Genomic DNA, 13,376 nt, shown 5'->3' with positions numbered 1-13,376 from the left:
ATGCTTAAAAATGTTGAATTTCATGCCAAAAAAAAGAGCATTTGCGGGAAGTTTTAATTCATTGCTTTGCTTTGAAGAAAAGTGCTGAAAGTTATGTATACTTTGGGAAGCTTATGGTGAACATGGTCCATCTCAAGATACTTGTGAACGCTGATTTAAACGCTTTAAAAGTGATGATATCTATGTGAAAGACAAAAAATGTCCAGGTCAACCGAAAAAGTTTGAAGACCAACAATCACAAGCATTATTGGATGAAAATGTGTGTCAAACTCAAAAACAACTTGCAGAAAGATTAAACATTGTTCAGCAAACAATTTCCAATCACTTACAAGCAATGGGAAAGATTTTTAAAGGCAGGAAAATGGGTGCCACATCAACTGAATGAAAGACAAATGGAAAACTGAAAAGTCATCAGTAAAATGTTGCTTCAACAGCACAAAAGAAAGTCTCTTTGCATCAAATTGTGACTGGCAATGAAAAGTGGACTTATTTTGAGAATCTCAAATGCACAAAATCATGAGTTGATCCAGGCCAACCATCAACATCAACTGCAAGGCCAAATCACTTCGGAAAGAAGACAATGCTCTGCTTTGGTGGGATCAGAAAGGTGTGGTGTATTTATGAGCTTCTAAAACCAGGTGGAAACCGTTAATACTGATCACTACTGATAACAAATAATCAATTTGAACCACACTTTGATCATAAAACCACCAGAATGTGCCAGAAGACACGGCAAAGTAATTTTGCTTCATGATGACACACCATCACACACTTAAAAACCATTAAAGACACGTTAAAAGATCTTGCCTGGCAAGTATTAACCCACCCACCCCGTCGTATTCACCAGACCTTGCTCCTTCAGATTACATCTTGTTCCAATCGATGGCACACACATTTTCTGAGCAGCACTTCAAAATGTATGAAGAAGTGGAAAGTTGGGTCTCTGAATGGTTTGTCTCAAAACAAGAAAAGTTCTGTTGGAATGGTATCCACAAATTACCTGTAAATTGGGGGAAATGTGTAGCTAGCGATGGATATTACTTTGAATAAAGCACTTTTGATGTTTCTCTTGAAGTTACCATGTTTTATTTGGGTTACAAAATCCACATTATTGATCATTTAGTAGTTAATCTGCATTATTAACCAGTTAATAGTTAATCCACACTATTAATAAGTTATAGTTAATCTGCATTATTAACCATAATAATGTGGATTTTGTAATCAAAGAAAACACAATAACTTCAAGAGAAACATCAAAAGTGCTATATTGAAAGTAATGTCCATCACTAGCTACACATTTCCCCCATCTTTCAAGTAATTTGTGGATACTGTCCCAATAGAACTTTTCTTGTTTTAAGACAAACCATTCAGAGACCAAATTTTCCACTTCTTCAGACGTTTTGAAGTGTTGCTCAGAAAGTACATGTGCCATCGATCGGAACAAGTGATAATATAAAGGAGCAATATAACAAAATAGTATACATATCAAACTCCATCCATTGAAAAAAATCTGTACTAACAGGTGCATCTAGTACATGGCATACATTATATTTCTACACTTGATCTTAGCCAAAAGGCAGAGAAGTGATAAATATTATATTTCTACTAGAGGCCCGATGCACAAAATTCGTGCATGGGTAGGGTCCCTTGGCCTTGCCAGCACTGTGGGGTGACCAGTGGGGTGATGGGGGGGCACCTGCCATGGCCAGCCTGGCACTATCCACTCACTGGCCCCGCCCCCCGCCACCACTGTCAGTCACCACCATCTATGGCCCACTCGTCAGCCGGCTCTGACCCCCACCACTGCTGAGGGTCGCCTCCCTCTGTGGGGCAACCACAGGGGGACTAGAGGCCCCCCCATTGGAACCCACCTTGGCTGGCCTGGGGCCTTTGAGCTGGTGGCAGCTTCTGCATTGAGCATCTGCCCCCAGGTAGTCAGTGTGTATCATAATGACAGGTCATTCCACTGGTCATTCCACTGGTTGTTCAGCTGTTCAGTCTATTTGCATATTAGGCTTTTATTATATAGGATTAGACAACACTAGCTTATATCATTTGCCTAGTTTAGTGTCTATAAATAGGTAAGTCACTTCTATCTTGTCCAATTTCTAACATAGTTCCCATTATTATTAATTTTAGAATTATAAAAAGCCATTAATGGCTTTATAAGACATATAACCTTTATTGTTTTATTTCACAAAAATTTACAAAGTCTGTGAGGACTAACAGAGGGTTTTGGGGTTTTTTTTCACTCACAACCTTCACGCCCCCAAGATAATTTTTCTCAGAAAAAAACTGTTTTTCAGCATTCAGGGACCCAGCCAGTCTGCGAAGGAATAACTGTAATATCCTGGAAATTCTTTAACAGGACACGGTCAAGGGGCATATTAGATGATGTCCTTACCTCAATGGCCTGGGGAACCACACATCTTCGAGGCCCATGAGGAACTCCTAATTGGCCAAAGGAGTTGGAGCCACAAGATAGAACCTGACCATTTTCTGGAAGATACAAATACTTAAGTCACAATCTTAGTTAGAGATCTGTGACCAATGGGTAAACACTGAAGGAGCAAAGGGAATGAGAGGAAGGAGTGAGGGCCCTGTGCTTAGGCACATTCAAACCACGGTCCTTGCTTTCATTGTTGCTCTAGGAATAAACACTCTGGGCATGGCTGTCTTACACAGACTATCCCTTACACTGCCAACTGTGGCAGATTAGCTGTGCGGAACACAGCCCAGGGCCCACTGCTGGGATAGAAGGATACTTATTTCCACTTTTCATGTTTCCATGGAACACAATTTCCATTATTTTAACACTTCAGACCTTTCTCTGTGCCTATCCCATTCTCACCACTTTCTAAGCAGAGGACGGATAACCTAAACAGTGGGTGAGTTTGGGAGAAGGAAGAACAGAACACATGTGGCTTGGCACCTTCCGCTCAGGCACTCTGGGCTGACACATGGCACGGGTTTCCACTGTGGGGAAGGCCTAGAGTTTTGGGGATAAGTTTGGACCAAAGAACCACTTGGCCAGACAATGACCCTGTCCTCCAAATTAGCCTTTATCAGTAAAAAAGCCAATAGTTTGATCTCCACCTGTGTCTATACCTTTCTCAGAATTGGTTCCAAATATGAACAGAAAACAGAGTGTTACCTATGACTCCCTAAAACCCCAACACAGGCCCACCATGAGCACTTCATAAATGATAGCTATTATTTAGATTCTAATAATAACTACCATATTCAACACCCTAGCAGGGCTCTAATGACGGGACAGTTCACCAGAGAAAAAAGAGAGGGGCTGTTCCAGGCAAAGAACATGAGCTATTCGGTATTATCAGAAAGAAAAGTATAGGGAGTGAGGAGAGTAAGAGCCAAGGCAACAACAGGAGTAGGTGGGGAACAGTAATCGAAGGCCATGTGCTACAACACTTGGGGTGTGAGCTACGCATGTGAGAATCCATAGGGGTTTGAGGCAGGGCTGGGATTGGGGGGGTTGTATGGCCAGAAGATGCTCTTACCAGAGGACTGTGACAATGAGGAACTTTAGTCAGAAATTATAGATGGTCCTTTGAATCCAGAATGGCCAGCTAGATGGGGCAAAAATACTTCCAGGAAGAAATCAGCTGACAAAGTATTGTCAACTGATTCCCAAGAACATTAACATGGTCCCTCAATATTTGCAGGGGATCGGTTCCAGGACCCACTCAGATAACAAAATCCGAGGATACTCAAGTCCCTTATATAAAACAGCATAGGACAATGCATACAGTTGGCCCTCTGCATTCTTGAATTTCCAACCACTGATTGAAAACACTGACTACTGTTTTTGACCAGCAGTTGGTTGAATCCACAGATGTGAAACCTGCAGATACAGAGGAGCAACTGTATTCTATTAACTCTTTGCCCATTTCCCTCTACATCCTATTGTGCTATCTGGCTTCACAGAAACAGTTCTGTCCAGTCACATTCATATTTTGGAAGAGGAAAGCTACCATCACTGATTTCCTCACACACCTACAACGTTCCCCTGTGAGTAACCATAGCTGGCACTACTGTCCGTCTAGCCCAGCCGTGCAGCTATCATGAACTTCTGGGACAGGAAGTGGTCATCAAAGGTGATCTGGTTCATTCCCCAGTCTCCGGCAAGTTTACCAGCCCAGCCCTAGCCAGTTTGGCTCAGTGGATAGAGCATCAGCTTGCGGACTAAAGGGTCCTGGGTTCAATTCTGATCAAGAGCACATGCCTGGGTTGCAGGCTCAATCCCCAGTAGCGGGGTGCAGGAGGCAGCCAATCAATTTTTCTCTCTTATCATTGATGTTTCTAGCTCTCTTCCCCTCTCCCTTCCTCTCTGAAATCAATGAAAATATTTTTTCTTAAAAAAAGTTTTCCTGCCCAAAGTTTTACCGTTTAAACTCTCCTTGCAAAAGACTCCTCATAACTTCCTTTGACAACCATAAGGAACATTTGTGTGTGTGTTTTAAATCCAAAGAGGCTTTCATTTCATCAGCATCAAGACCATCGTGCTCTTCTCACTCAAAGCCTTTGTGGTGACAAAGATTCCCCTAGGAGTGAACTCACCTGTGAGAATAATGGTAAAGTCCCAGCCACAGGCCACCTGTTGGATGGGACAGCCAATGAGGGATTTGCAGGGTGTGAAATAGAGAGCATCCTCCGTGTGACCAAGCCCCAACTGCCCATCTTTGTTCAGGCCACAAACAAAAAGGCTTCCTCCATCTGTAAAATACAAAGGCTTTGGTGATAGTGCGCATAGGGGAAATTACAACTGCCAAAAATCTTTTTCCCTCCCACGTTGATAAGCCATGTACGTTAATGTGCATTAAACCAAGGCACTAAATTCTAATATCTAAATGGAAACTCCAAGTGCTACAGTAGTGCCAACTAATCGCGAAATTGAGCACCTGTAACAATAAAGCTAAATCTATTCTGCACTTGGAAAGTGCCAAGTACTGTTCTAAGAGGTTTCTGTGTGAGGCCAACTTACCCTTTAAGCACAGTGCCTAGGGCCCACAATACTTTTAGAGGCCCAAAAAAATGTGTTAATTTTAAATTCTTTTAAAATCTGAAAAGCCGCAGCTGGTATGGCTCAATGGTTGGGCAATGGCCTATGAACCAGGAGATCAGAATTTCATTACCAGTCAGGGCACATACCTGGGTTGCAGGCTTGATCCCCAATGGGGGCCATGCAAGAGGCAGTTAATCAATGATTCCCTCTCATCTTTGGTGTTTCTATCTCTCTCTCCCTCTCCCTTCCTCTCTGAAATCATTAAAAATATATTTTAAAAAATAAAATCATAGCAGCACAATCTATTGTACAATAGCCAGAATTTGGAAACAGCCTAGGTGCCCGTCAGCAGATGATTGGATCCAAAAACTATGGTACATCTACACAATGGAATACTATGCTGCCATAAAAAAGAAGGAATTCTCATCATTTGCAGCAACCTGGATGGAATTGGAGAACATCATGCTGAGTGAAATAAGCCAATCAATGAAAGAGAAACACCACATGACCCCACTCATTTGTGGATAATAAAGATCATTATAAACTGATGAACCAAAAGATAGATATAGAGACAGTAAAGCAACAAGCAGATTGTCAAATTACAGCGGGGAGGGGAGGAGGATCTGGGGGAGATAATAGATCAACCGAAGGACTTGTATACATGCATATAAGTACAACCAATGGACATAAAACTCTGGGGAGGGAGGGGATGTGTGGGAGGAAGGGAGGGAGGGGGCAAAAAAAATCAATAAAATATGTAAAAATAATAAATAAATAAAATAAATTCAAAAAATAAATAAATAAATAAATAAAATCAGAAAAATAAATGTAATAATAATGAATATATAATACTAAATCTAGCCTGTATTATATTAATCAATACAGTTATAAAATATAATTGTTAATGTTTCTTTATGGGTTCAAACATGCTAAGGACCCATAAAATATAGCTGTTAATTCATTGATTCTTTTTATCCACCATTACCATCCTCATGTAATAGAGAAGAAACTAACACAGAAGAATTAAGTAATTTGTCTAAGTCCATGCAGATAGTAAATAACAGAACCAGAACTTGAATCCAGAGTTTGTGTTCTTCACCAGGATGCACTATGCTCTCCTTCACAATATTGCAGCACTTGTTAAGTTCTATCCTAGGTATTGGAAGGGAAATTAAGGAAAATATAAAGCTCTTGCTCTCAAGGAATATTCAAGCTAATTGCAGACTTCTAACTCATATGTGAAAGTTAAATAGCAATATATGGTATAAAATGTGATATACTTTGCAACTCTGCCACTGATATGTCTTATAATCTTAAGCAATCAGTTTTCTTCTTTGAGCCTCATTTGTATAATGAGATGGGAAGAGCGGGAGGGAGGTGGGAGTTTCCAGAGAGCCCAGAAAATCTCTCAAGTCCTTTCAGCTCTGACAATCTAGGATTCTCCGCTAACAACCTGACTCTTTTACAAAAATGTTTCCTCTGCAAAATGCCAAAGGCTGAAAGATGGTAACAGAACATCCTAGGGGGAAATGACTAAATAAGAAAACAAGGGGCTATGTACTCTTGAAAGCAAGTTACCTGTGACAACAGCAGAGTGGCCCCCTCCTCCCGTGATACTCCTGACACACCCAGGTTTACAGAAGTCATTCAGTTGTTGGGGCAAAAATACATCTTCCTTATGGCCAAGGCCAAGTTGCCCATAACTATTTGCACCCTAGAAATAAAATAAACCAAGGATGAAAAAAAGTATGGGAACCCCTTTATTTACCTGGCTTTACCTTTCTCACCCTGACAATATCTCAAAGTCCATATACAAATGAGATTTCATAAGCCCATTCTTAAGAGGCTGTTATATGCAACCCACACTTAGAAGGTAGCTCCATCCCCAGAACACCACGCTTGAGAGGAGCCCTTAGCATCCCCAGCTTATCCAGTGATACTCCTCACCTTCCGCTTCCAAGGCCCCAGCTCCCCTTTTGAGGACAGCATGGGAGTGCCTTCTGATAAAATCAAATTACCTGGGATGGCTAAGAAAAGACATAATGAAAAAAATAGAAACAAAGTGCTAGGACAAGCTCTTGTCCCTTCTCCCCATGTCCCACTAGGAAAATCAGTAATGACTTTCTATAATTAAAGTTAGCTAAGAATGCTGTGCCCTCAAGCAGGGCACATCATTGTTATTTCATCGTAGGTGAAAGAGGGTGGCAATGATCTCTAAGGGCCTTTCCAAGTACTATGCTTTGTGACTCTAAGATTCACAGGGTGAGATCCCTGTAAGGGGACAATAGGTCTCTCATTATTATACAGTAAAGGTCCACAATCCTTTATCTGAAACCCTTGCAGCCAGATATGTTTCAGATCAGAATTAAAAGTAATGAAAAGTAGAAAAGTAACAGACTGCATAAATCATATACACTTCTGCAAGGTACAGGAGCAGCACCCCATAAACAACAGTATTATTCCTATAGTCAATGTTACACATACTCAGAGTAAGTCGACAGAGACTATAAACCGTCTACGTCAGGTCAGTTTGGGGTGCTCAGAGCTTTTTGTTTTCAAAAATGAAGAGAAGGGAGTGTGGACCTGCTGAGAGAATCTAATTAAGATTTCAGAAATCCTTATAATTTCTCCAGGTATCTGTTTCTGGCTGGTTCTTCCTGGAGATGAGGAATAAAATCTTTAAAATGTGTTTGTTTTTAAAATGCCTGAATGAATAAAAGTGACTTCAAACAATTACAAAAGCCCTAGCTCGTTTGGCTCAGTGGATGGAAGTCAGCCTGCAGAGTGGAGAGTCCGGGTTCGATTCTGGTCAAGGGCACATGCCGGGATTTCGGACAAGATCCCCAGTAGGGGGTTTGCAGGAAGCAGCCCATTGATGGTTCTCTCTCATCACTGATGTTTCTATCTCTCTCTCCCTCTCCCTTCCTCTCTGAAATCAATAAAAATCTATTTTAAAAAAATAAAATTACAAAAAAATACAAACATACATAAAAACAAACTCCTGCCCCATGTGATCTCTCCCCCAGTCATCCTGGGGTGCAAGAACTCCATGCTGGAAAAGCAAGCTATGGCTTCTCTCTGTGCTGGGCAATCAACTTTAAAGCTCATAGCAGAGGAGATGGGCATGTTCCCATTGTATAGATGAAGAAACCATGGCTCAGAGAGGTTAAGAAATGTTCCATAGTCACATAGCTGGGTAGGCAACTTTGTCTCTAAGAATAAAGAAAAGAAAATACACACATACATATATGATGAACCGACTCAGAGCTTACCTGGCAAGAGACTGACTGTATGACCCTATCTAACATAGTATCCCCATCACTTTTTCGTGCTTTCTTTTTCTTCACAGCACTGCCTGGCATAACATTATATGTGTTTATTTTTCTACCACCTAAAATGTAAACTCCGTGAAGGTAGGAACTTTATTTTGCTCACTGCTATTTCCCTGCATCGGAATCTATGCTGGCCCAGAAAGGATGTGCACATATTTTATAGTGAGTAAATATAAGACCCTCTGAGCTCCTACCTAGAAAAGATCAAATGCTTGCCCAGGGTGACATGGAGGGCATATACATAGGATTTCTCCATTAGCCCTGAGATCTCGTGGCTGTCCCCTTACCCAGGTTACAGGCTGCTGAACAGAAAGTCAGATACTGGTATTATGGAATTCAAATTATAATACCCAATTTTTATAATGCAACAGGAGACCCTGAATCCATGGTAAAGCAAAACAAAAGGAAATTTTAATACAACCTATGACAGCTCTATTTGCCTCCAGGCATCACACACCACACACACACACACACACACACACACACACCTCCAAGGAGGTAAATAGTCCCTGGGATTGCTAAGAAAAGAAATAATAAGAGCCAAAACCGGTTTGGCTCAGCAGATAGTGCATCGGTCTGCACACTGAGGGGTCCCAGGTTCGATTCCGGTCAAGGGCACGTACCTTGATTGCGGGCACATCCCCAGTGGGGGGGGGGGTGCAGGAGGCAGCTGATCGATGACTCTCTCTTATCGATGTTTCTAACTCTCTGACCCTCTCTCTTCCTCGCTGTAAAAATTCAATAAAATATATATTTTTTTTAAAAAAAAGAAAGAAAAGAAATAATAAGAGACTGACATGGGTTCCCCTAAAATTCATTTGTTGAAACCCTAACGGCCAGTAGCTCAGAATGGGACTATATACTTGGAGACAGGGCTTTTCAAAGGTAATTAAGGTTAAATGAGGTCATAACGCTGTGGCCCTACACCAGTATGTCTGGTGTTCTTATAAGAAACACAGGGATGCTCTTGCACAGAGAAAAGTCCATCTGAAGACACAGCAAGAAGCCTGCCATCTCTAAGCAAGAGACAGGCCTCACAAGAACATAAACCTGTTCACGCCTTGATCTTAGACTTCTGACCTCCAGAACTGTGAGAAAATAAATGCCCATTGGTCAAGCCCCGCCAATCGGTGGTATTTTGTTATAGCAGCCTTAGCAAACTAATACACAGACACCGCAGCTGGAAGAACACACCATCAGGTCTCCAAGCACAGCGGTGGGGTTCGGTGCAACAGTCTTCTTGTTTCGGTGCAGACAAGGCCACATCTGAAAGGCTTTCTCTGTCAGATGGTTCCTCTGTCCTCACGGACCCCAGTCTCCGGCCTGGGAAAAGCCAGAGACACCACCCACCCCAGGCACACAGTCAACCCCCAACTCCAACCACCAGTTCAAGGATCATCTCAAAGATACTCAGACAGCCAGACGACCTCAAGCCACACCACACTCGCCCTTCTGCGAGTCTGCTGCTGACATTCAACAAGTGCTTCCTTCTGCTGATAATTGCCGTTTTTTAAATTAGTGAACATATACTGGTTTTCACAGCAATATTGGTACCTCCCCACTCTCCCCCAACCCAAGCTGTAAGTTTTCTCACTCTTGTTTCCCCCCAAAAGACCAGCAGCACATGGGTCACATACAACAAGTATTAATCAACAAGTATTTCCTGAGCACCTTACCATGTGCCAGGCACCGTGGACAAGACAGGCACAGTACCCACCTGTGATGATGCTTACATTCTAGCCAAGGAAACTGACATGAACAAATTACACATTTCATTAACATTGGGGTACATGTTATGGAGAACTAAGACACGACGTCTGCTTGTTCCTGTGCATCTATCCGGTCGAGAACCTGCCCCATTCGCCTCCCTCCCAGCCAGGACATAAAAAGATGCCCCTGTCAAACCAATGCCGGCGCAGATTCCCACTCCCCCAACCCAGGCAAGAGCCGGCCACCGCAGAACAGCAGCAATGGTGCAGGGACTCTTGCCTTTGTGCATCGCCCAGCACCGCAGGCCTCACTTCGAAGGAGGCTTCCGCCAGGCTGGGGCGGGGGCTGGGGCAAGGTCCCATCCTCCGGGCAGTGTCAGGGTGCGGAGAACAGGTGGCCCGCAGGGTTCCGAGACAGGCGATCCTCTCTCTTCGGAGCCATCCACGCCGTCCTTCCTGGAGCTCAGGCAGAACCAGACGCTCTGCCCTGGAGGTAGGTTCTTCCCGCTGAGCCGCAGCCCCTCCGGCCCGGACCCCACCAGCCAGCAGGCCCCCTGTCACGCCGCGAAGCCCCTTCCCTCCGCCCTCTCCTCTTCCGCCCCCGGCCCAGGATCCTCCGACCGAGCCAGCGAGCCAGCGCCGGGCTCGGATCTCCGCCGCCCAGCCCAGGATCGCCCACGCCGAGGCCGGGAGCCCCCCCGCCTCCGCGCGCCCCTCGGTCCCAGCCGCCCCGGCGCGGGGGCGGAGTCACGCACCCAGGCGAAGAGCGCGGCAGGAGCAGAGGTGGCATCTGAGGAGCTGGGCTTGAGCTCCATGCGGGGACAGTCCACCGACGCTTCCGGGCGGGGCCGGGGAAAGGGGCGGGGCGATCGCGGTGGGTGGGCGGGGCCGGGGAGGGGAGGGGCGGGGCCTGCAGGCTGCACCCTGGTGTCGCCGGAAATGAAGAGCGGGCGAGAGCCTAGCAACAGCCTCCCAAGCTGCCTCCCAGTGGCCGGCCGCAGCGCGCTCTGAGCGTCTCCTCCCCCGGCCTCCCGTTTTGCAGGGTCTCTCTTTGCCTATATTCATACATATATGTATTTTATTGATTTCAGAGAGGAAGGGAGAGAGGGGAGAGAAACACCCATGGTGAGAGATAATCATTGATCGGCTGCCTCCTGCACGTCCCCTATTGGGGATGGAGCCTACAAACCTGGGCATGTGCCCTTGACCGGAATGGAACCTGGGACCCTTCAGTCCGCAGGTGACCCCGGCGGTCTACTCACTGAGCCAAACCAGCCAAGGCTTTGCTTCTACTTTTAGTAATAATTCTGTAGGATTGCATCATGGTCCTTCACATTTTTGTCCCCTTGGAGTCCCGCGACAGCCCAGAGTGGCTGACATGGTGTCACCATCTGATGGGGAAGAAAGTGAGCCCAGGAAGCGGTGGAAAGAGTCCTGCCTCAGGGTCTTAGGCTGAACTCATTGGGCCTGCTTTGGGGTGCATTTGCAAAATTTAAGGAAGGGTAGATGAGGTAGTGTCTTATATGGTTGGTGTCAGCACCTGGTAGGGGTCGGGAACTTACAATGAGGAGACTGGTTTGGTGACTCCTGCTGGGGCAGCCTTCTGACTCTCAGTGCTCTGAGCATGGTCCTGCCCTGATTCTGATCATCAATACTGGGTAACTTTCGCCCAGTAAAGATTTTCATAAAAATGGCTTTTATCAGACATCCTCATACACTTTTGGTGGGAGCTAAATAAGCACAAATTTCCTGAAGGAAATCTGGCGGTGCATATTAGGAATATGAAGATAGATATTTACCCAGTAAATCCACATCTGTTAATTTATTACAAGAAAATAATCAGAGCTATGCACAAAGACTTAAACTGCAAGTTATGCCCTAGCCCCGAGAGCCACCTGCAGCCCTTTGGCCCCTTGAGTGTGGCTCTTCCACAAAATACCATGATCTGGGTTAGTTTATTTTGAAGAAGTGGTATTAGAAGAAGTTTAAGTTTAAAAAATTTGCCTCTCAAAAGAAATTTCCATCGTAGTACTGTTGATATTTGGCTCTGTTGACTAACGAATTTGCCGACCATTGCCCTAGCCAGTTTGGCTCTGTGGATAGAACATCAGCCTGTGGACTGAAGGGTCCTGGGTTCGATTCTGGTCAAGGGTGTGCCAGGGCTTGGGCTTGATCCCTCAGTAGGGGGTGTACAGGAGGCAACCGATATTAATAGTTATCCTTGCAGTTTAAAATATTTTTTCTTAAATTTATCAGGGTAACTTTGGATAATAACATAAATTTTATGTGTACAACTTTATAATATAACATCTGTATACTCTATTGTGTGTTCACCATTAAAATATTTTTTTAATAATTTATAGGGAGGCAAAGCAGCTCTTTGAAGCTATGGAGGATGTCTGATTAGGGGAGTGACTATACATTGAGTGGCCAGAATATTATGATCTCTGAACAAGCTCCTATATAATAAAAGGCTAATATGCAAATTGTCCCCTCGACCAGGAGTTAGACTAGCAGGCAGGCCAGCCAACTGCCCATGTCTCCTCCCCCTGACCAGGCTGACCAGACCCCACCAATACATGAATTCATGCACCGGGCCCCTTAGCCACATACACTGAGTGGCCAGATTATGTGTTCAGAGATCATAATAATCTGGCCACTCAGTGTATTAATTATTCTTTACATATGGATGTGGTAATACACAGTTCATAACATAATTCCTCTAATAACCCAGTAAAGTACATTTTGCTCATTTTACAGATAAGAATCATGAGACTGAGACTTTACCGAGAATTTCAAGAAATGATTACTAGGTTCCAGGTTTCCAGGCATGTTTGGCTTTCCTTACCTCATACTAGAGGCCCAGTGCACGAAACCATGCGTGGGTGATCTCTAGGCCTAGCCTGCAACCAGGGCCATCTTCCCCAGTGCTGGCAGCTGGCCCCACCCTCACCGCCGCCCACCCTGGTTCCCCGTTCACCACTGGGCAATGAGAGCCTGACAGCCAAGTTCTCTCATGCTTGCCAGCCCCACCCCCACCATGGGTCGCCCTCTGTATGTGGGGTGACTTGGCCTGGCACTGCCCACATCTCCCGCCATCCACCCCCTATCCCCGTTCACCATCAGGCAATGGGAGCCTGCCAGCCGGCCGGGGAAAGGAACCTCATAGTGATTGGTCAAGCAGTCGTTCTAGTCGTTCTACCATATGGTCACTGGGCTTTTATTATATAGGATATTCATGGGCTTTTAAAAAATATATAAGGATGTGATAGATTTCTTAAACTAATACAATTGCTGATATATTTAAAT

The 13,376-nt window shown here is 44.5% G+C and overlaps 1 protein-coding gene and 1 non-coding gene across 2 annotated transcripts in view; both read right to left on the bottom strand.

The window, feature by feature from the left end:
* Positions 1-10,940, bottom strand: part of SERGEF (secretion regulating guanine nucleotide exchange factor) — a 183,567-nt gene extending 172,627 nt beyond the window's left edge. The window contains 4 exon segments of the mRNA XM_036426236.2: positions 2,405-2,499; positions 4,582-4,737; positions 6,605-6,740; positions 10,823-10,940. Coding sequence (XP_036282129.1) covers positions 2,405-2,499; positions 4,582-4,737; positions 6,605-6,740; positions 10,823-10,882 — 447 coding nt within the window. The 5' untranslated portion in view covers positions 10,883-10,940.
* On the bottom strand, positions 1,402-1,589 carry LOC118713877. The gene has a single exon (XR_004986425.1). It is a non-coding gene; the product is annotated as a U2 spliceosomal RNA (small nuclear RNA).
* Positions 10,941-13,376: the final 2,436 nt, after the last annotated feature.

This window comes from Pipistrellus kuhlii, unplaced genomic scaffold, assembly GCF_014108245.1.
Source record: "Pipistrellus kuhlii isolate mPipKuh1 unplaced genomic scaffold, mPipKuh1.p scaffold_m20_p_9, whole genome shotgun sequence".
In the NCBI taxonomy this organism is placed as follows: domain Eukaryota; kingdom Metazoa; phylum Chordata; class Mammalia; order Chiroptera; family Vespertilionidae; genus Pipistrellus; species Pipistrellus kuhlii.
This window is presented reverse-complemented; position numbering and strand designations above follow the sequence as displayed.